Genomic DNA, 22504 nt, shown 5'->3' on the forward strand with positions numbered 1-22504 from the left:
GGGGGGGGGGGGGGAGTCAAGGAAAAAGGTGTCTTTTGCAAATCCAAACCATCATAGGCTAGTGAATCCATGTTGATTGTTGGAGATACAGTTTAAGCTCTATATTTTCTAATTTAATTTCCATATGTCAGTTGTGTGAATTAAGAGGACAACCATTATTCGCATCTTAACTATCTCGTTTGTTTGTGATAGATTTATCATTCATTTCTTACAACAATCATTCATATCTAATAATTGTTATCCATCGTCTATTGCATATTGGTATCTTTGCTCGTACTTCTCATTGGCTGCCTAAGGCGCGGACTACTATTTGCCTTTGCTCCGCCATAAATAAACTTTCAACTATATTTTCAATCATCATTGGTTGGTTAAATAATTTAATAAAAAATTTTAATTATTTCTCTAAATTAGATACTGCCAAATAATATATTTATAATGTTCGATATAATATCTCAACATGTCATATCTTGTTGGGTTCGTAGTAAAATGTAAAATCTTTTTGCATATATATATGTTTGTGTGCATGCACACATGCAAAACTGGTCTAAACATAAAATGCAAAAAGCACAAGTTTGAAGCCATTGAAAAAATGGATCTGGGTCAAAATTAGACTTGCCTTCGTCAACCCTCCAAAATCATGGCGGAAGTTGGTGCAAAAGCACCCCACCCCCCATCCCCCTCGAGAAGGGATGATGGAAGCTTAATTGTGACAATGCATCACAGGGCAATCCGAGAGTGGTTGATTTTGGATGAGTAATTAAGAATAGTGACGGCATTATTAGGCGTTCTACGAGTACTTGAACGAGACTACAAACACATTTGATAAGTTATTCATAGTTGTGAGTGGTCTGGAGTTAGGGGAAGATAAGGATTGGATTAAGATTTGGGTTGAGACCGACTCTACAATCATCTTGAATATCATTAACGTTGGTGTGGCCCAATGGCATTTGTAGCATTTGCTTCGAGATTGAAAATAGTGAAAATGATCATTGAGTATCGTTGTACACAAATTAGCACACGTCGTGCAACTTGATATTTTTGAAAGCATTTTTGGTTGGAAAATAAAAGTAAAACTATTGGCAACGATTATTAATTTAATGAGTACGAATATGGTGTTTTAGTGATTTCGATTTTCGCTGCCAAAATGAAGACTATATTGTTAGGTATATGTAAATACAAGCTATGGTCATGAGTTATCTGTGCCACCGGAATCTTGTTGTTGAGAAAAAGGACTAATGTGATTAAATTTATGAATTGGGGGACTAATGTGGTAGAATTTAATCTTAAGGGGCAAAATTGATGCTACCTTAAAAGTTTAGGGACTAATAAAGTGATTTACGTTTACCCCAAAAGGACACCCCTTCAACATCCTCTCCCCTCCCAAACCCCCGCTCACCATCCTCTCCCTTGCTCTGTTACGCCGGTGGATTTGGCAGATCTCAAGCTTTGTTCTACGCTATCTCCACGGCGGCGGCCGTGAGCCACCACTTCTGCCACCTTTTCTCCTATCCCTCTGTTCATTCTCTTCTCTTACACTTCTGTTATTTTTACCCTAATCCACCCACGCGTAAACACTCACCCTAGAAAAACGCGTCCAATAAACTCTTTGATTGTACTCTTCATTTGGAGTCACGCCGTTTTCGATGTTGATGTAGTTTGAATTCCATACGGTGGTTCAAAACCCTAATCTTGATATTCGTTTCCCTGATTTCATAAGCACTAAACCCATTACCCTTTTGTCTCCTTTAATGGACCGTGCTTCAAGATTTCAGAACGCTGTGCCTCTGAGCAGCGGAAGTTTGAACAAGGCTCCACAAATTCAGAACGATGGCGTTGGGATGAAGCCTATGCCACCATCAATCCTCGACCGATTTAGGGCCATGGTGAAGGAGAGAGAGGAGGAACTTAGGGCTTTTGGTGGTGGGCCCTTGGGCACGGATGAAATTGTGCGGCTTTATGAGATTCTGTTATCGGAGCTTACTATTAATTCGAAGCCCATCATCACTGATCTCACTATAATTGCAGGAGACCAAAGGGCACATGGCGAGGGCATCGCCGATGCTATTTGTGCTCGGATTATCGAGGTATAGCATTTAGGGTACTCTTGGAATTCTCGACAGCTTTTGTGGTTCTTGTAATTTCTTGATTAGTCATCTCAAGTGTATAGGAGTTGTTGAAGTGGAGTTGTAGTGCAGAAAGTTCGAAATTTTCTTCTTTCATTCTCTTTCATCTTCTCATAGTTTTTCCCTTATTTTGGCGTTTATTCAAATTGTGAGCATGGTGACCACACAGATTAATGCAACAGAACAATTAAATCTGGTAATGTGGAACTGAGAATGTGGAATTGAAAACAAGTCTTAGTTAATATTGATGGACTTTAAAGGACCACACGAAGGAATCTGCCAAATTCAACCTAAGTAACACTAAAACAATGCAACTTTAAGAAAAAATTGCCTTGTAAGTATTTTGAAACTTTCGAGCTGTAAAATCAGGTACTATCTTTAAAAACAAATATTGTGAAAGTACACTGGAAATAAAGAGATTCCAGTAATTTGTGAAGCACACATGTAAAGCAATCTTGTTCTTGTTTTTGCTCATCAAAGCTGGACAAGTATTGGTTTTCGTTGTTGATGAATTTTGCTGTTCCTAGGCCTTAGTTTTCTCATTTGACAAGAGAAAGGTGGAATCCGTTTTGTCTGTATACTTGGTGTGGGTTATGGCCTCTAGTGGTATATTATGTTTGGTTTATTTCTTCAGTATCCTGCGATCATCTCCTCTTCCAAAACCTCTTAACATTGGAATTTTATGTCTGACAGTCTTGTTTCTGCTAATTGTAGCACCACATTCGTTACTTTTGGAACTTCCTGGCGAGTGCTTGACCATGTGATGGTTAGGCCTGCACAATTGAAAGTACAGAAGGGCTTTCTGCTCATTTACTGTTACTGTTTCTCCTGAAAATTCCTGTGATATGCTACTCTGATTATAACTTGTTGTGGCTGTATGGTGGTTTATATATCTGTTGTACCATGGTTGAGAAACAAGAAGCCCATTTTTTTCCTGAAACTTTACAATAACTGCTAATACTGTTGTTGAAAAATCAAACTATGTCAATCTCACATTTATTTTTCCTTTTATTTTGGTGTCAATGACACTTTTAGTTTTTCTCAAATAAATCTAGTTTTGCCATTGTACTGTTATAATTCTTGTATTTCTCCTATACTATTTCTATTTTTAGTTTTTCATTGTCTAATGTTGGCATAAGATATTATGCATGCAATTATTATATAATGCTTTACTTAGGGAAAATGTTTTCAACTTCATACTCTGTTAATTGTCTTTTCCAGGTTCCTATTGATCAGAAATTGCCTTCTTTATACCTTTTAGACAGTATCGTGAAAAACATTGGCAAGGAATACATTAAGTACTTCTCTGCCCGCTTGCCTGAGGTGAGAATAATAATACATATTGAGCATCAATGGCACGCACTGTTTCGTGATAGCTTGAGTTAATGTGGTTTAACAAGCCTGTGATCCGTTATTTTTATTTGATTGCCAAAAGGTTTTCTGTGAGGCCTATGCACAAGTCCACCCCAGTATGCACCAGGCAATGCGGCATCTTTTTGGTACGTGGTCGGCAGTGTTCCCATCATCGGTACTTCAAAATATTGAGGCCCAGTTGCAGTTTTCCCCCTCTGTAAATGGTCAATCTTCTGGCTTGGGTGCTTCAACGCGTTCTGAATCACCTCGACCAACACATGGGATACACATAAATCCAAAATATCTGGAGGCACAGCGTCAGTTTGGACATTCAACTGTAGATACTGTAACCTTTAGTGAAATCTCAATTTCTTTTACTTCAATTCCTGTCTTGTTTCCCTCCTTTTCACTGTTATATGCTGGTATAGTGCTACATACTTGATTTTTCCCGGCACATATGATGTTTCTTTGGATATTACTAGCATTACTGTCCTAAACTATTACAAAGTGGATTGTTATTATTATTTCTCAGTTTTTGGTGGTTTGGACATGAACAGATGTGCAACTTGTTAGAATAGATATTTAGGTACTATAGGAAAGCTGAAAATGCTCAAAAATTGTAATATGAATGTGGCAAAGGCAGCTAGACGTTTCCCTATCGCCGAGTCCTTTCTTGAAGTGAAAGTGGTCCTTGGTTGTTGCCATAAACCTTATCCTTGCCTGCCTGTATTTATCTATCCTGATTTTAAGATGATGTCTGAAGATAGGTTGATGACTATAGTGCTTTTGGGTTATTTCTCTCTCTTTTTCCCCATATTGACGAGTTTAAATTTATCAAGCACTGCTTAAAATGGGTGGAAGAAAAAATAGTTTTATCTCTCTTAACCAATTTTAGATGTATTAACAACTCACACTACATACTGCTGGCTGGAGTAGAACTTTTTTAGCACAATTATAGTTAGAAGAGTTCCATATGTATTATTATGTAAGAATTCTGTTATCTTCCTTCCTAGGTATTCCATTTATGTTTCTTGCCTTTTTATTTTGTTTTCGGTGAGCGTCATGCTTTTGTTAACTTATTCTGTCAGCATGCTTGTATAGTTTATGGTGGAACACTTGTTTATAAATGAAAGAGATCTTGTACTTCTGGCCTTTGCTGATCTTCATGAAATCTAGATAGTTTTATGTTTATACGTGCACTTGTGAAATTGGACTACTGCAGCATATCTATTAGGTACCTGCCTTGGGGATTAGTGAGTATGTTTCCATAATTCCAAGTTATTTAACTTGCAGGTTGGAACTGAAGGGCTAAGTTCAACTGGTCGTGCAGGCCTTGCGACTTCTGGTCTTGATGCTGTAAAGAAGTCTCTGCCATCAGCTTCCAGGATCATGAGGTCCTCGTCTCCTTATAGAGTTGGGCATGCTGGGTCATTATCACCTTCACTTGAGGAGTTTAGTATGGATAGTTCCCCAACAAGAGTAGCCATCGGGGCCTCACCATCTGGTCAGGGCATTGATTATGGGCTCAGCAGAGTGATGGGTAGGGAGGAGGAGACAAGTGAATGGAGAACAAGAAATTGGCAGGGAACTTCCAATCAACATCTCAAAGCATCTGCTGCACATAAATATAGTAATGGTGTTGATCTTCGAGGACCTAGAGCTTTGATTAGTGCCTATGGAATAGATGAAAGAGAAAAGCATTTGAAACCTAGAAATCAGTTGGACGCAAATGGTGCTGACAAAAAGGTAGCCATGAGGACATGGCAAAACACTGAAGAGGAAGAATTTGACTGGGAAGATATGACCCCAGCTTTAGCAGATAGGAGGCATTCTAATGAAATATATTCATCTCTTCCACCTCCTGGTAACGTGCTGCCAAGAAACAGCTTTTCCACAAACCATGCTGCTGCGTTGGTGACTGATTACGGAGGCAACTTGACCAAGGCACAATTTTCTTCTGTGACTAATTTTTCCATTATTCAGAATGTTTCTCATATTAGTGTATGGTTGACAATTTGACATTAAGCTTTGGAGACTTTTCTCATTTGTTCTCACTGCTATGATAAGAATCTGGAAGTTCAGAATATTTCTTGATCCTTCTTAATTATATCCTCATTTCTTAAGATTAAGTGTTATTGCATCTGCTAATTATTATCTGTTCATTTAGTGGGTTTATTTATCTACAAAGTTACGAATTCATTTATGAGCTTAAGCTGATCTGATTAGAATTTGTGACTATACCACACCCATTTCTTGCCTATCATAACAATCTTCAGTGAAGAACTTGAGCCCTCTTAAAACATTATTTACTTTCTAGTAACAGATACAGCCTAACATGTATGCAAAACTCCTTGAATTCATTTGAAAGTTATTATTTAGAATTGTTTAATATTCACTCATAGTTTTTCTCTTTGTTGTTTTTCAGCCTGGTCGTGGATCAATTAACAAGATTGTGGAAGTCTTTCCAAATGTTGCTGGCCCCAGTGACCTTCCAATTCAGATTCCTCCCAGTTTTAGAGAATCCTTGATTTTGCCACATCTGCAGTCGCAGAGCCATTTGAATGTCAAAGGAGGTGGTTCTTTTTCCGAAAGTAGAAGTAGCTTAACTGGTGGTGAGCAAAAGCTCCCATTGATTGACAATTTCTCAAATACAGATGGGAAGCTGGGGGGGCCGTCAAGTACTGCTTCCACATTTAGTTCCACCTACGACACTCCCATTTCTGATATTCGAACAGCTCATGATGCAGCTTTAACAAAAGCATGGCGCCCTGCGAAATTTCAGACTCCGCACATGCCCTCACTTTCTGCTCTTCCACCACAAATGCATATCAGGGGTCAATATGGCATGAAGACTGCTCCCAATATTGTTGCTGATCAAGGTTTGAACAAGACAATTTATTCGGAGCAGCATTTGGGTACCACTAGAAACATGCCACAGGTCACCTTGCCTCTAATTCCTAGTCAGCGTCCTAGCCTGATTCCCATAAATCTGCAAGGAACTGCACAGCCTTCTCTAGCGCAGTCAATGGCTCAAGGGGCTGGACAATTGCCTTCTTCAGTTCCTGCTCCATCAAATACAATGGTACCACCTAAAAGTTATGGATATTTAGCACATGCACAGGGTCCTCCTATTGGTACGACATCCCTGTCTAATATAGTTCCAGGTGTGCAGTCGTCTTTGCCGGTCCTCAATGCCCCTAATATGTCATTTCATGTTCCTGGGGCAGCCTTACAGCCTCTACCTGGGGTCCCTCTTCCTGGCACAAGTCAGGCTTTACCTAGTGGTCAAACTGTTGGTCGAGTCGCTCCTAACCCTCCAGGTGGAGGTGCACTTTCAGGTTTAATTAGTTCCTTAGTGGCGCAAGGTTTGATATCGTTAACAAAGCAGGTATGCGTTTAGGTCCTCAATTGTGTTCTGGTTTGTGTTATCTGCTAATTTAGTGAAATTTTCTTCACTTCCATTATACACAATGTATAGGATTCTGTTGGAGTGGAGTTTGATCAAGACAGTCTTAAGGTGCGTCATGAATCCACAATAACTGCTCTATATGCTGATCTTCCTAGACAATGCAAAACTTGCGGCCTTCGGTTTAAAAGCCAAGAAGAGCACAGTAAGCATATGGATTGGCATGTTAACAAGAACCGAACTTTGAAAACCCGTAAGACAAAACCATCTCCGAAGTGGTTCGTGAGTGTTAGCATGTGGCTCAGTGGTGCAGAGGCATTGGGAACTGAGGCGGTTCCTGGGTTTTTGCCTGCTGAGAACACTGTGGAAAAACCGGAGGACGAAGAAATGGCTGTTCCGGCTGATGAGGATCAGAATACTTGCGCATTATGTGGAGAGCCCTTTGATGATTTTTACAGTGATGAGATGGAAGAATGGATGTATAAGGGGGCTGTATACATGTATGCACCAGCGGGGTCAATAGTTGGAATGGACAGGTCGCAGTTAGGTCCTATAGTGCATGCTAAATGTAGGTCTGACTCCCATGGGATTCCGCCTGAAGAAAAGGATGAAAGGGTATGCATTTCTTTCCGTTTATTCTTTCCAGTTGATATTGCGAACTGTTCAAAACAGATGTTCTTGTCATGTAGCAATATTTTGGTTTCTACAACTCATACATTGGAGAAAGAAATTTAGAATTGTCTGATGTGTTTATTCTGTTCCTTGGGTTAAGTTATACAATTCTTGTGCTACTGCTGCGGAACCATAATCTGGTCTTAGCTTGACACTTGACCTGCAGCATATGTCAAAACTCTAGATGAAGAATGTGAATATCAAAATATTGTGATTGCTATCATGCATTGAAACTCCAATATTTCATGAAGCAGTTTCAGACACACATGGATGTGAACACTACAAATGGGTGGGGCATCTATTAGAAGGAAATTTGGAGTATCCAGATATTTAGAATGCAATGCTGTTTGAATCTGTACGAAGTTTTGGGCTGTAAAAGTTAAAAATTGAACTCAGGTTACTCAGCGACATGCTTTCTCACTTGTTTTCCCCCCCTTATATTTCTCTTGGAAACTGAGTCTTTAGAAAAGTGATTCTTGAGCGAACAGCTTCAATGCAAACAATCAGATATGCTATTCATACTGTTGTGAATGAATCCTTAATAACAGTATTTTGCTGTATTATTAGTTGATTTGGAAATCTGTTACGAGACACGTTCTGTCAAGCTAACAGCATAGATTGTTATCATACCAACATTTATTTCAGCCTGAGGAATAATCTGAGAAGAACAAATTGTACGTGTGCTTCTTTTCTTAATTTTGCTGTTATTTCTCAATAAACAAATATTGATACGTGCTGTGTTTATCTTTTCTGGAGAATTATATCCAGAGAAACTGAGATTCTACATTTCTATTGTTTGTGGATGTGAACCAATTTTTCTATCTAGCACCTTTAGATTTGATCTGAACCTTATATAGGTATTTCAAGTTCCAATGTATAATTTTTACCTCAAGATTTGGAGCATATTAGGACTAATTAGATGTAGCGAGAGACCTTCAACTTGCTCTTTTCCCTGACCTCAACAGATTTAAACAGAAGCATTATTGCTCTGAAGTTGGAATTTGCTACTGTTGCTTCTACTTAACTTCTGAGAGCTGTTTCTACCATCTTTAAGTTTTTTGTCTGAGAATTTTGGAAAATTATGCATACTTTTCAACTGAATTTGAATGCAAGGAAGATGAATAATAGTTGGAATTATCATGGGACCTTCCCACCGTGAACACGCAGAAGTTTCACAATGTAATAATGCTTATTAGCAAAACTGTGAGATGCATATCATCTATGTACAAGCTGCATCTGTGGGAAAAAGTCAATGTTGAAGCTGAATAGTTATTTTGTAATTAATAAGATGGTATTATTAGTTTGCTATGTAATTGATATGATGTCTGTTTGCTTGTCGAACTAGCAAATATCTTCATTCCATATTGTCTATGGTTGGACGACTAAAAAACAAAAATTCAACCTTCTTATTGCTTTACATGTGCAGGAATCAACTGAAGAAGGTAGTCAAAGGAAAAGGTTGAGGAGTTAGCGTTGTTGAGGGCGGTATCTAGGTCACCTGTAACTTAACATTGAGTTTCTACAAGATATTGTTTTTTTCTTTATGTTTTGTTGCCTGCCAGAATCATGTACATGTGTAGTGGACTGTAATATTCGCATTGTCTCATGGAAAAAGAAGCTCTTAAAACAGACGGTCTCTGCTGCTTTTTATTCTTCTAGCATTTTTCACTAAGCTTTGATCCATGAATAGTATTGGTGGGACTTCAATTTCTGCAAACTTTTTCCCCATCTAACTATTAATTTGATATTAGGCTCCTGTTACTTGTGCTCAGCGAAGGTGTTTGATCAGGGGTTGGGGGGAGAAATCTGGAGGTTATGATCAAGTATCTTCTCTTGCTCCTGTTTCGCAGGAAGTTGGAATCGTCTCAAAATTGTGCACTGATGGAAAACTTGGAGAAAGCTTAAGATTTGCTGCTATTGATGAAACATCTGTCCAAATGTTTCTTCTTCTAATGGTTCATCGTCAAAGATATGAAAATCCCATTTGTTCATTTACGTCTTCAATTGTTTAGTAAACACCATTCTTGATGTAAGAATAGCGCAGAATGTATGTAACTTAGACAGCAATTCTTATGTTTTCTCAAAGTTCTTTGTTGGGATTTTTCTTATGACATCGGGCTCTTATAGGCTTATGACCATTGAAGTTAAGTAGACACCAGTGTTGTGAATTTCAACTCGATTTGTTCGATCGAATTGCTTGAACCGTCGTCGGACCACAAAATGAGCCTGGTGAAAGGCAAAACCCGATGAAAAGTAAAAATAGTTTTCCTTTAAAGAGAACCAGCAGGCTCGGCAGTCCAACCGCGGCCTGTTTGAACTGATCTTGGGTTACTCGAATCAGTCAGATTACACAGTGGTATAAATTGAACATAAAAAACTCTAATTTTTTCTCTCTTTGTTAGTAAAAAATCTCTAACTTTTTTAACTCATTGGTATTGAACGCTTAATAGCTTTTTGATATTTTGGAATTTGTATTTCGAGTTTGGCTTGATTTTTATTATTTGAATTTTATGTATTTTTGTGCTATATTTGTTGTATTAGACTATTACATCTCCATTTTATTTTTATTTAATTAGACAAATATTATTGAAAATATTAATTGCAAATAAAAAATGCTTAAAAAATAAATTTTGAAGTATATTTATATTATTTAATATTTAAAGTTAATTTATATATATTTTATAATTATTTATAACATTTATATGACTTCACTTATTCAACCACGATTGAACCCATGATCCATAACTCACTAAAATTTTTAATTTGATGAACGGTTTGGATTTTGAAATACTGATTCCGATGAATAAAATCACATTTTAGTATAACTAAGTTAAATTATAGTAAGAAATTCTTTCTTCTTTTGATGGAATATTACGATAAGGGATTCAAGTTGAATAAACTTATCGCCCTCTGATTCACAGATAATGAATATTAATTACTTGATCTTTTTTTTGTTAATAGAAATTTTTCCATTTTCATAATTTATATCTATACTAATACAAAAAAGAAATTTCCTCTACCATCGCAAACGATGGTTAATAACATCGCCATATCAATTTTTTGTGAAGCAAAAAATACTTTTCAATTGATAAGATAACTAACTTATTTAAATTTTTAAAATTTATCTTAACTGGTAATTTTTTTCCCCCCATAATGTAATGTGTAAATTTATTTATTTTATTTTTACCTATAATATATTTTAAAATATAAAAAATTATTCAGGACATACACACAAAAATAACGTGACAGTGCTGCTAGTATAAAAATATGGGAGCTGAGAATGATATTCCTATTCCGTAATGTTTAATCGAAATTGGAATATGAAATATGCGTATCCACGTTCTAATCGAGGAATAATGTAGTTAGATATTAATAGGATGGAGTAAAATCAAATTCTAGTTAAGGCCCAACAAATAAAAGAATCAGAACGCCCAAGTTAGAATTGGGGCATCTTCACTGGTCTGCTTCAACTTGGGCCGCATGCACAAATACACACTCGCAATTAATCAGCATCAGCATCAGCTCAACGAAGAAGAAGAAGAAGATGAACAAGTTGCTCTTAAAATATTGCTATTGAGAAAAATCAAAAAGCAGGCAGGAATATCCAAATTATAATCACTCACTCAGTCTCCACTTGATAATATTCTCCTTCGATTCATCATATATATATATATATATATATATATATATATATAGAGAGAGAGAGAGAGAGATATTATCCATAGTTTTTGTAATTTATCTTGATTGAGTTGACAATCTGAGGCGGAGTAATTGGAGTGGTGGGGGAGGAGAAAGATCGAAGATGCGAGGACGATGTGGAAGGAGACTAGAGAGCGAGAGTTCGGGAACATTCGCCCTAATTTGTTCAGCAGTCGCATTTCTAAGTCTAGGGTTTCGTCCATTCGGCTCTCCAATTACAAGGAAATCGTCTCATCTCACCGCGGCTCAGTTAACTCTCTTCAGGTCCATTTTTTTTTGTTGATCGTTTTGTTATACTGATTAGTTGTTTTGTTTTTTGGTTTTGTTCGGAGTTGCTGATGTTGTTATTTAACTTTGTTAAGTGTTTTTGGCGTTTGCTTTTGTGGGTTTTATTCCTTCTCTTTGTTTGAAAGGATATCAGTTCCAGCTGAAATTTGTTCCCTTTTTTCCTTAGATTTAATAATGCATAATTGGTGCTTTGTGGTTTATGATATCGGAAAGTCAGCAGGGCTGCTGAACTTGTAATTGTATGTTTGAACAGTTGAAAATTTTACTTCATTCGGCCTCCGGGATTATTAGCTATAACATGATTTTTATTAAAAAAATTAAGACTGTGAGTAATGTCCAGGCCTATGTCGCAATTCTTGTCCCTATCTAATTCTGATGGCTTGCACTGCCATGCTTGTTGATTTATTTTTTTATGTAAGTTTTTGTTTGAATATAAACTTTGCTGGTTGAAATTGAGAGAAATCGAATGCAATTATAAAGTAAAGACTAAATTGCAATTAATATTTAAACAGCGCTGTTTCTCATTTTTTTCTGTAGTCGGTATTTCATTTTACGCCTCCTCTATTTGTTGTCTATTTGAGTAAGAGTATCTCTATTATTGAAATGTAAGATTATCTTATAAAAACTTTTTTGGACTCATTGTGATCTCAAGATCAGGTTGATTTGACTGAGGGGCGATATCTGCTAGCTGGTGCATCAGATGCAACAGTTGCAGTTTATGATATTGAGCGTGCAACAGACTATGATGGGGGTGGCTTGATTGCAAAGCATAAGTCATTGTTTGTCATCAACAAGCAACATGAGCACGGCCATAAATATGCCATATCCTCAGCCATCTGGTATCCAATTGACACAGGGTTGTTTGTCACTGGTTCATATGATCATCATATTAATGTTTGGGACACAAATACCACACACGTAAGTGATTCCTTTATGGCCTCTGATGTTTATGTTTTCAAGGTTTCTGGTATTTTATAGTTCTGAAAATCTCTTATGCAGGTGGTAATGAATTTTAAAATGCCTGGAAAGGTTTATAGAACTGCGATGTCTTCAATAGCAAGATCTCACATGTTAATTGCTGCTGGAACTGAAGATGTTCAAGTTCGATTGTGTGATATTGCCTCTGGTGCATTTGCTCACACTCTGTCTGGTCATCGTGGTATGCGAATGGTGATTCATTGCCGAATTTAATATAACATTTGTACCTCACTAATTTCTTTCTCATGTTTTTCTGCCAATTGCTCTTTGATACTTGGGTACCATATATTCTGAGCATGGAATCCTAATTGGTAACTTGCAACAACCATAAATAACCTTCTTGGGTGGGCATCTCCTCATTTTTATTCTAAATGCATAATTGCACTGTAACCTAGGAAAAGAAAGTTGCATCAAGCATGAACTGAGTAGGAAGAGAGAAATTATCCCATGGAGCACCATGAAACTGTTGAAATTATTTTGTTGACACATGCACACGGACACATGTATATATACCCTTTAATGGAATAGCTAATTGCTATTTGGTTTATAGAACAATATTTTCTTTATGATAAAATCTTGCCTTTTTTGATTTTGCATCTTTGGGTAGAATGGAATTAGATTGAAATATCAGACGGTCATACATAACTTATTAAGGTATGCACATTAGCATATCTGTGGATAGTGAATGTCATAACTTATCCTTTGAGAAGTTATCGAGTAGAAAACTTCTTTCCCTCTTTGATAATACATTTATTATTCTGATGTTCGGCGTTCAAGTAATATCTATACCTTCTTAATTCACTGAAAAAATATGAATTAGCAACTTTTTAGTGAGAAAAATCTGTTTTGGCTGTCATGATTCAAATTAAGACAATATTCTTGAAATGGAGGACCATCACCTTGGATCCGTCAAAGTAGTTACATGTCAAATTTATCATCTTTCTGAGTTTATAGTGAACGGAAAGTAGATGTAGCCCCATGCTTAGTGTTTGCGTAATGACTGTGCAGCAACGGTAATTTGTGCACCTGGAAGAGGATTAACTGAGGTCATCATCTTCTTTTTCTTTCTTCCCCCTTTTCTGCCTCTCATCATGATACTTCCTCTGTGGTTTATGATGACTCAACTTAATTAGCTTCATCCGGCTACTTGACATTTACAGAAGTCCAGCCTTTTTGTCACTCCAATCAGCTGATTCTTTCTCCTTAATGTTTTTTGTTTACTGCTGTCATTTTTCAACTGAGAATATTGCTAATGCTAGTCTCACTCTCCTCTATTGCCATCAGCATGATATTGCTTGCTTCCGTCTCCAATTATGAAATAGGAAGAACCAATTTAGTTTCCTCTTTGTACCTGTTTGCTGTTTGGTCTGTAGATATACATGCATGTTTTGAAATGTTGGTAGATCGTTTTTCATTATCTTTGTATTGTTATGGCAGATGGTGTCATGTCATTGGAGTGGTCTACTTCTAGTGAGTATGTTCTGGTAACTGGAGGATGTGATGGAGCGATACGTTTTTGGGACATCAGGAGGGCTGGATCTTTTTGTGTCTTAGATCAATCACGCTCTCAGATTGGAAGACGTCCACCTCTCCTTGTTCGACCAATGACAAATAAGGTTATCAATTTCCTAACATTAGTCTGCAAAGCAATCGATGTTGAAGATATAATCTAATTATCTGCTAACACATTTTGCTGATGTTACCCATGTCATGATTTATGTCATTGCTTTAACTGAGGAAGAGATCTCAATGTGAGTTTGCTCGAATGCAACATCAACATGCTTAAATTTATTTGTTCTATCAGAACTCTTAGAAACATAGAAACTAAATTGAAACTCATAGAAATATCAGTATGATGAAGGTCTTGTAGGAGGATTGAACAGTAGATGGAGTAGACAAGTATCTTTTCCGCCTTTCTTTTCCCGGTTGTAATACCTCCATGTGAAATGTTATGTGTATTTGAGGCATTAAAAGTTTATCTTTTCAATGGCAATGTATTCTATTCAAACAGACTATTCATTTTATGCACCAATAGGCAAGGCACGCATGCATGCTTGCTGTCTTGAGGGCCACATATTAATTCCTTATAATTCTGTTGATGCTTCTTCAGAAATCTTCATCAACAGCCCAAAGTTCTTCAGCAAAAGTCCGAGCACCTCAAAAGAAATTAGCTAACGGCAATGCTCTAAAGCCCCATGCTGTTTGTAGGATTTCTAGTCAAGTGAAAACTGCAAAGCAGAGATTGCATCCTGGAATGTTATCAAGTCATGATCGTGCCACAGGCCATTATGGTGTTGTAACTGGATTAAAGGTGACTGAAGATGGCATGTATCTTCTAAGTGCAGGTTGAATTTGCTATATGTTGAAGCCAAATTATTTACATGCTTCTTTTCCAACTGATTATTTCAAAGTTTTATGATTTTTGCTTTTAATTTTGGCTGCTATGAAAACCGTTACTGGAATGATTTCATGATTAATTTCTTTTTCGAGAACACTTTGGAATAAAAACAGTGTGCTGACTTTCTGGTCTGGTATATCATGATTCTTTTACCAGTATGTCATTTTGCATAAGAATGTTGAGTTATTTTCTATTTGATTCTTCTTACTTGAGAGCTATCTTCCATCAGGTCTGAACAACTACAGGTCTAATAATCCAAATTATTTTCTAACCATTTCACGTGGGGAACAAGAAAAACCTTGGTCTGTTTCTCAATCCTTTTTTTATGAATGCGGTTGCAGGAAGTTGAATCTTTCAAGAAGTTGGACTTCTTTGCATTGGTTGTCATGATAATCTATTTGGGATGTCTTCCATTTTAGGAATTGGGAATGTTTATTGTTACCCCTTAGTGGTTCTAAGTACGAGACCTTTCACCAAACTTTGTCAAGGATAATAAATTCTATATGCACTTTTGATTTTCAGGTTCTGATTCAAGGTTGAGACTATGGGATGTAGAATCTGGGTGCAATACACTGGTAAACTTTGAAACTACACGTCTCCAAAGTAGCAAGGCTATACAGATGGCAGTGTCCCAGGATTCATCTCTTGCTTTTGTTCCATGCATGACCACTGCAAAAGTAATAGATTCCCTTTATTCTTTTCAACACATTGGTTCATGTTTTCAACATATGATTATCTGTATAACTTATCTTCTCAATCTCTTAGGCCTTTGATATTTGGTCTGGCCAAACAAAGTGCACCTTTCGTGGCCACTACGAAAATGTCAACTGTTGTTGGTACGATGCGCTAAATCAGGTTCATCTCCATCTTTTTATTGACAGTTCCTGGGAAGCCTTTGCAGATTTCTCTTACGTTTGACAAACCTTGGGTGATTAAGTAATTGGGGGCTTCCTTATAGGAATTATACACTGGTGGTAATGATAGGCAAATTCTTGTATGGTCTCCCTCAAAATCCATTTCTGATGAAGTGGTAAGCTTTTGAAACTGAACCTTTTTATGTGGTAGCGCTTTACATTGTTATATTGCAGCCTCAACCTTACTTTTGGTCTAAATACAGGACGAGTGGAAGAAAGAGCAGGCTGCAACGATTGATCAGGATAACTGGAGTGATTGAGGTTCAATTATTTCTTCCGTTTCCTCGTTTTTTTCTACATGTACATAGTACTGTACAACCCAGATACAACCTCGCATGCGCATACATCGTCATCTTTTGGAAGAATGAATTGGATTTGATGGATCCTATTAGACTTGATTACACTATTTAAAATAAACTTTCATTTGATTAGACCGGGCTAGGAGTTTATCACTATTTGCCATTCAGAAAATTAATTTAGCCATCTGTAGCTTTATTTTTGGTTCACCAACTAAATGGGATGATTGCGTATGCCCCTCCCTCCTTGAGACAGCATTATGCTGGAATAACAGGAATTTTGTATTCAAGCCATAAAGTTTATGTAGTGATGGCAACGGGTCTGGAGCGAATTTGTTCGGACTCGAGACCCGCCCTATCTCGCCAATACGCCTGACCTGCCTCGCTACCCCGTCCCGGATTGCCCTGCTCCGCCTAACCCACCCTGCAAACTTGCCCTGTTCTGCTTGATTTAAAATTTTTCTTTTTTAAATTAAGTAATATAATTTTTAATTTAATAATTTAATGTAGCTTTTTTTTTATCTAAAATGAATTATATATTACATATAATGTATTCAACTAATTTTTTTGTATAAGTAATACTAAATATCATTGTAATTTAGGTAATTTAACATAGCTTTTCTTTACTTAAAATAAATTATATAGTACAAATAATACGTTCAATTTTTTTTTTGGTATTTTATATATAGAGTTGGATATATATAAAATTATTTAAAAATTTAGCTACAATATCATAATTTTTTATTAATAATGTATTATATATGAATAAAAAAATAGATTGGGGTGGGTTCAGAGTGGGTTCGGTATAAAATCCGTAACCCTCTTCGCATCCGATTGAATTCAATATTTTAGGACCCAAACCCGTTCTGAACTCAATAATATGAGTACCAAAGCCGGGATGGGTTCGGGCGGAGCTCCAAAAAATAGGGTCCGATTACCATTCCTAAGTGTATGCAATAATTAACTGAGAAAAGTGGTATATCATGATATTCTATGGTTGTGGCGTAAAAATTTGGCCTTTGCAACCGAAAAAAGTTGATAAAATAAATCAAAGTGGTGTCCGTTTTTGATCTAAAGTGGTGAGCATTGCCCTTTTCATCCAAATCCCGTCACTGCACTATTCATTAGACAGAATAATTAAACGTTAAAGCTAATAGCATGAATAGACTGGACACTCTTCTATGGGACTTTAATGCATTACCTAACTTTATAACTTGACTTGAGAGTTTTTGGGCATTGGGCCATACAACTTTTGGAATGTGGGGGCAGAGATATTGTACTAATTTTTAATTACTTAAGAGAGAAGAAAAACATGTAGATAAATCCATCTCACGTAGTCCCCAATGTAACCTTTAATAATTGCACATACAACTCACCTGGATATGCAATGTAGGTGCTATACAATAATATGTTTTTTTTTCTTATGTATCAGAACTTGGTTAGATCGTTCTTGATTTTTTTCTTTTGTTTTTTAACCCATCTATTAATACAGGCTTCAATAAATTTTGAACTCAACATCTCTATAATAAAATAATAAGCTTTAAATCATGAGGATGTATCCAAGGGACATCCTTGTTGAATTCGTAATTTATAAGATAATTTTCGACTTAAGTTAACTAAGTGAGCTGTGGGGTGTAGGTTGTACCCATAACTTAGAGTCACCCAATAGTGCTTTGATACTTAATTTGTAAAACTGCTACGTTTGTTTGGATTGTTGGGTTATTTACACTAATCATTAAATCAGCCACCATAGATTTTATTGAGCGACATATAATATACCTAAAGATTTCTCAAAATTTCAAATCATCCAAAAGATTTAAAGGGTATTTGGATAGAGTTATCTTCTAAGCTAGAAGAAATGTTTTATAGCTAATAAAATATTAAACTTATGAAGTATTATTAATATGTCCAACTAAAATTGACTTGCAAATATCTTATATAATATTCTAACATATCCACATCCCATTTGAAAAGAGAAATTTTTTACAAGATTCGAATAATTTATGAAATATTTTAGAAATTATAGAAGGCTTCAACCAAACAGTACTTATACACAAATCTGGCATATATTCATTGCCTACTCTCTACCTCATAAATTAGAATTCCCACTTATTGAGAATAATTGCACCAATCATGATAACTCAATTATAATAATCAAAGATTTAAAAGAAAGAAAAGGAGAGTCTGATTTGGTACTATCAATTTCTAAGATATTGTGGAATTTTAAATTCCTTAATAATCATTTTATAAGATTTCGAAACTAAATTATCCCCTCATAATCACAATTATATATATATAATATGTAGAATCCAATATATATGGATATTAATTACGATCACTTAAATACTTAAATTTGTAATAAGTTTGTAAACATTATTCGTACCAAAACAAACATTCATCGAGAATTGAAAGTCAAGTATAAATTTGAAGAGAAGAATGAGGAGGAGGGCTAAATTAGCAAACTTGTCAGAAGTTAATTTAAAATCAGGAACCAACTCTCGGAATAAATCCTTTGAGTCTTCTCATAATTATAAATACTTCTTATTGTTTAAAAAATTATAAATATCGTATGAAATTAATAAATAGATGTATTTATTAAGTAATCAAATAAATATTTATAATTTTTTAAAAAAATATTTATAATTATTACAAAACTTGGTGAATTGAGGAAAGGTGCATGTGAGTCATGCGCATTCCATGAAAACTAAAAAGCCTCTGCTTTACTCTCACTACTTTTATCACTAATCCAGAACCACTGTTACTCTGCCACTCTACAATGCCCTGAATTGGAAGTCTGGAAAAGAGTTTTTCCCCAATTGCCTTCGCCTTTCATATCCTCCACCAATTTAATTACTTTAAGATTGGTTTTGGCTCATGGAATTTTTTTAAACTGGATTTGTCTAATCAATATATAATTTAAAGTTGTCTGATCCCACTTTCATTTTGATAAAAAAGAAATTGGTCTATAAATGACATTAGGTTACAAACTATCTGGGAAACAAAAATAATACTTTCCCTTTTCTTGAAAGGTACAAAAAATGTTTTAATATTAAGATGATGAGGAATTAACTTTTGGTACTAATTACATAATAACTAATAAAAAAAGAAGAGATAGAGAGTGAAAATAAAAAAGACAAAGAAGAAGAAGAAAGAAAATCAAAAGGGGCAATAAATCCTCCAATAAAGCATCACTTGATTTGAGCAATAAAATAACACTTGTTGAGACAATATGCCCAGATATACATGCATCTATTCTACTCTTGTATCTTTGCTCTTCTTCTTATTTCCCCCCCCCCCCCCCCCCCCCCCCCCCCCCCCTAAACGCTGTCGTTTTGGTGTCCCTATTTCCCGGTTCTCTCTCTCCGGAAGTCAACCTGAACTCAATTCGTCCTCCCCCCTCCCCCCATTCTTGATCATGATTGCCAACTGAAACTCATGGATACTGATTCAGTTCAATCCGGGTTTACTTACATGGGCCGGAAATTCAGCGATCTTGGCCTCAATGACGATTCCTCGTCCGCCTTCAGCGATTGCAATAGCGACAGATCCGGCGAGTTCCCAACGGCGTCGTCTGAGAGCCGCCGCCTCTTCCTCGCCTGCGCCTCTGATAATTCAGACGAGGTTATCGCCCAGCTTGTTTCCGGCCTCGAGTCCAACAATATCGATGAACAGAAGCAGGCGGCGATGGAAATACGTCTCCTTGCCAAGAACAAACCGGATAACCGAATCAAAATCGCCAGAGCCGGAGCAATCAAACCGCTGATTTCGATTATCTCGTCCAACGATCCTCAGCTCCAAGAGTACGGCGTCACGGCAATTTTGAATCTCTCGCTGTGCGACGAGAACAAGGAAGAAATCGCCTACTCAGGGGCGATCAAACCATTGGTCCGAGCGCTCAGAGTCGGCACCTCAACTGCCAGAGAGAACGCCGCGTGCGCGCTGCTCAGACTCTCGCAAATTGACGAGAACAAAATCGCGATCGGACGATCCGGCGCGATTCCGCCGCTGGTGAATTTGCTGGAGAACGGGAATTTCCGGGGGAAAAAGGATGCGTGCACGGCGCTGTACTCGCTGTGCTCGGTGAAGGAGAATAAGATTAAAGCGGTGCAAGCCGGGATAATGAAGCCACTGGTTGAGATGATGGCGGATTTGGGGTCAAATATGGTGGATAAATCAGCGTTCGTGTTAAGTTTATTGGTGTCGGTGGCTGAGGCGAGGGCGGCGCTGGTGGAGGAAGGCGGGATTCCGGTGCTGGTGGAGATAGTGGAGGTGGGGACACAGCGGCAAAAGGAAATTGCGGTGGCGATACTGTTGCAGTTGTGTGAGGATTGCTTGGCCTATCGTACTATGGTGGCCCGCGAAGGAGCCATTCCTCCCTTGGTCGCTTTGTCGCAAACAGGGACCAGCCGCGCCAAACAAAAGGTAAAAAAATCTTCACACGCGTAATTATCCTCTACATCAATGCCCACATTACTTTATTCTGTGTCATCAAAATTCTTTGATGATCAGAGTGTCTCGATATTTTTAATTTCCCATACAATCATAACTATTACAATGAATGCATACCTTCGATGGTTGTGATCGTTAAAAAATTAATCTATATTCAAATGAAATTATCAACATTATAATGTAGTTTCAAATTAAATATTAAGCCATTGATGTTTATAATGGCGGTCTAATTGCACAATAATGAGTTGTTAATTACTAGTTAAAATGCACTTCTGATACTTAAATGGAGTGTGTAGATATTCGTCGATGATGTGCGACTAATAATTGATTAAATAATTGAAATGATTAGCAGTGGTTGTTAGCTTGTTAACATTATATCGCAGGACGAATCACTTACAAGTTGTCATCACTTGATTATGATTAATTATGAACGGATGAACCACGAAAGTCTACACTTCAATTTTTTTCCCTTTATTTTTTTATGCGTACAAAGTGTTATTGCTAAATACGTCGGATTTGGTAGGATTACTTTATTAAGTTCTCTTAGTAGTAGACGATTGGCAAATTGTAATCCAATCATTGTGCTTAGTGTGTAAGGTTAAGAAACGGATCGAGTTTTTCAAGCTTTTTTATATATTTCACTGAATTTTTCAAACTAAGTATGCATTGATGCCAAGTAAAGGGCAGCAAATGGGAATATTTTTTATGAAAACGATGATTTTTCGTGTATTGACCGGGCTGAAAAGGCCAAACCATAAGGTTGAATTTTTTTCGTGTTGTTGTGTGTTGAACGTTCAATATGAAACTGTGCGATGTTTGACCAGACATGGCACGAGATAGCTTTCACTTTCTCTAGTCTTGGAAAGTCTCTCTGTTAAGACATTATTTTCGTTAGGTAAAACTTGCACTACAGGCAGAGTTGGAGTTGATATTTGCCTGTGTTGCTGATGTGCCATCACTTAGAGTTTAGTGCTGGCTTTGTAAGTTCGCAAGTGTGAAATTTGATGACTTGAGACGAGATTGTTTAGAAAGTTGAAGGAGAGAAGTTGTGCCTGTCTTTGAAAATCAGGCGAAATTATACGTTTAGTCTCATAGGATAGGATGTTCGACATTTTTGGTCATCTATTTTGTAAGATTTTCGAAATAATCCTTAATTAGGAAAGTATGACATATTTAGTCCTATATTTTATGAAATTTTCAAAATGGTCTTAAAAGCGGAAAAGTTCAACACATTGAGTCTCATAAATCTCGTAATGCAGAGGACTAAAGTGTTGGAATTTTTTTAATTTTAAAATTACCTTGAAAATCCTATAAAACAGAGGATTAAAAGTGATGAACCTTTGTTCTATGGATTGAAATGTAATCTTGTCTTGAAATTAATATTATGACATTGTTAATTAAGTGGAGAAGAGAAGGAAAGAGGGGAGATGATGCATGATTGATAATATATATATATATATATATATATGATGACTATATGAATATTGTTGTATGTTTTATACTGATGGATGTGGGGTGATGGGTGAAAATGAGGACAGGCAGAAGCACTGATTGATCTTCTACGGCAGCCAAGATCCACCAACGCCGCTGCAAAGGGCATCTGAATCTGAATCTGAATCTGAATCTGATCTGTCTGTCGACTCTTCCAACTCCCACACCCACATGCTCCAGCAAAAAGACAAGAACACAAACAGTGACAGAATATGAGAAATCATTGTCTTGTAAATACAGCAAATATGTTGCTTTGTAAATTTTGGCGTGTCGCTGTCCCCACTTCGATTTTGATCTTGGTAAAGAATACTTTGTTATTTCCTTCCTGTGTTCATCTTTTTGCTTTAATTTCTTCTCTTAAGATGTAATATGTAATAGCAATCACTTGTCAATCTCTTGTGTATGTATACTTGGAAAATTACAAAATATTCATTCCA

At 36.7% G+C, this 22504-nt stretch overlaps 3 protein-coding genes across 6 annotated transcripts; all 3 read left to right on the forward strand.

The window, feature by feature from the left end:
• Nucleotides 1350–9185, forward strand: LOC105159100 (polyadenylation and cleavage factor homolog 4). 4 transcript variants are annotated; one of them, XM_011076050.2, is made up of 8 exons: nucleotides 1350–2084; nucleotides 3345–3446; nucleotides 3559–3822; nucleotides 4770–5420; nucleotides 5902–6049; nucleotides 6131–6864; nucleotides 6955–7497; nucleotides 8981–9185. In XM_011076050.2, exons 1-8 carry the CDS (start codon nucleotides 1749–1751, stop codon nucleotides 9023–9025), a joined length of 2823 nt encoding a protein of 940 aa, XP_011074352.1. In that variant the 5' UTR covers nucleotides 1350–1748; the 3' UTR covers nucleotides 9026–9185. The 4 variants fall into 4 exon arrangements, with proteins under 4 accessions (XP_011074352.1, XP_011074350.1, XP_011074351.1 ...); XM_020693054.1 differs by having other exon boundaries at nucleotides 1810–1946; nucleotides 2026–2084; nucleotides 5902–6864; XM_011076048.2 differs by having other exon boundaries at nucleotides 1351–2084; nucleotides 5902–6864.
• LOC105159102 (DNA excision repair protein ERCC-8) lies at nucleotides 11108–16361 on the forward strand. Its single transcript, XM_011076052.2, has 9 exons — nucleotides 11108–11517; nucleotides 12199–12459; nucleotides 12541–12700; nucleotides 13957–14135; nucleotides 14630–14864; nucleotides 15440–15594; nucleotides 15683–15772; nucleotides 15876–15947; nucleotides 16035–16361. Exons 1-9 carry the CDS (start codon nucleotides 11368–11370, stop codon nucleotides 16089–16091), a joined length of 1359 nt encoding a protein of 452 aa, XP_011074354.1. The 5' UTR covers nucleotides 11108–11367; the 3' UTR covers nucleotides 16092–16361.
• Nucleotides 19420–22386, forward strand: LOC105159103 (U-box domain-containing protein 4). Its single transcript, XM_011076053.2, has 2 exons — nucleotides 19420–20549; nucleotides 22115–22386. The coding sequence occupies exons 1-2, from the start codon at nucleotides 19563–19565 to the stop codon at nucleotides 22178–22180; spliced, it is 1053 nt and encodes a 350-aa protein (XP_011074355.1). The 5' UTR covers nucleotides 19420–19562; the 3' UTR covers nucleotides 22181–22386.

Source organism: Sesamum indicum, linkage group LG3 (genome assembly GCF_000512975.1).
Source record: "Sesamum indicum cultivar Zhongzhi No. 13 linkage group LG3, S_indicum_v1.0, whole genome shotgun sequence".
NCBI lineage: Eukaryota > Viridiplantae > Streptophyta > Magnoliopsida > Lamiales > Pedaliaceae > Sesamum > Sesamum indicum.

What these genes read in the sequence shown, in the direction of transcription:
- LOC105159100 (XM_011076048.2), top strand. Translation starts at nt 1,749, where the DNA reads ATGGACCGTGCTTCAAGATTTCAGAACGCTGTGCCTCTGAGCAGCGGA. An exon ending in TCTCTGCCCGCTTGCCTGAG is followed by an intron (nt 3,447 to 3,558) that starts GTGAGAATAATA and finishes GATTGCCAAAAG; the next exon opens with GTTTTCTGTGAGGCCTATGC. An exon ending in ACGGAGGCAACTTGACCAAG is followed by an intron (nt 5,421 to 5,901) that starts GCACAATTTTCT and finishes GTTGTTTTTCAG; the next exon opens with CCTGGTCGTGGATCAATTAA.
- LOC105159102 (XM_011076052.2), top strand. Translation starts at nt 11,368, where the DNA reads ATGTGGAAGGAGACTAGAGAGCGAGAGTTCGGGAACATTCGCCCTAAT. An exon ending in GGGACACAAATACCACACAC is followed by an intron (nt 12,460 to 12,540) that starts GTAAGTGATTCC and finishes TCTCTTATGCAG; the next exon opens with GTGGTAATGAATTTTAAAAT. An exon ending in CACTCTGTCTGGTCATCGTG is followed by an intron (nt 12,701 to 13,956) that starts GTATGCGAATGG and finishes TTGTTATGGCAG; the next exon opens with ATGGTGTCATGTCATTGGAG.
- LOC105159103 (XM_011076053.2), top strand. Translation starts at nt 19,563, where the DNA reads ATGGATACTGATTCAGTTCAATCCGGGTTTACTTACATGGGCCGGAAA. An exon ending in CCAGCCGCGCCAAACAAAAG is followed by an intron (nt 20,550 to 22,114) that starts GTAAAAAAATCT and finishes AAATGAGGACAG; the next exon opens with GCAGAAGCACTGATTGATCT.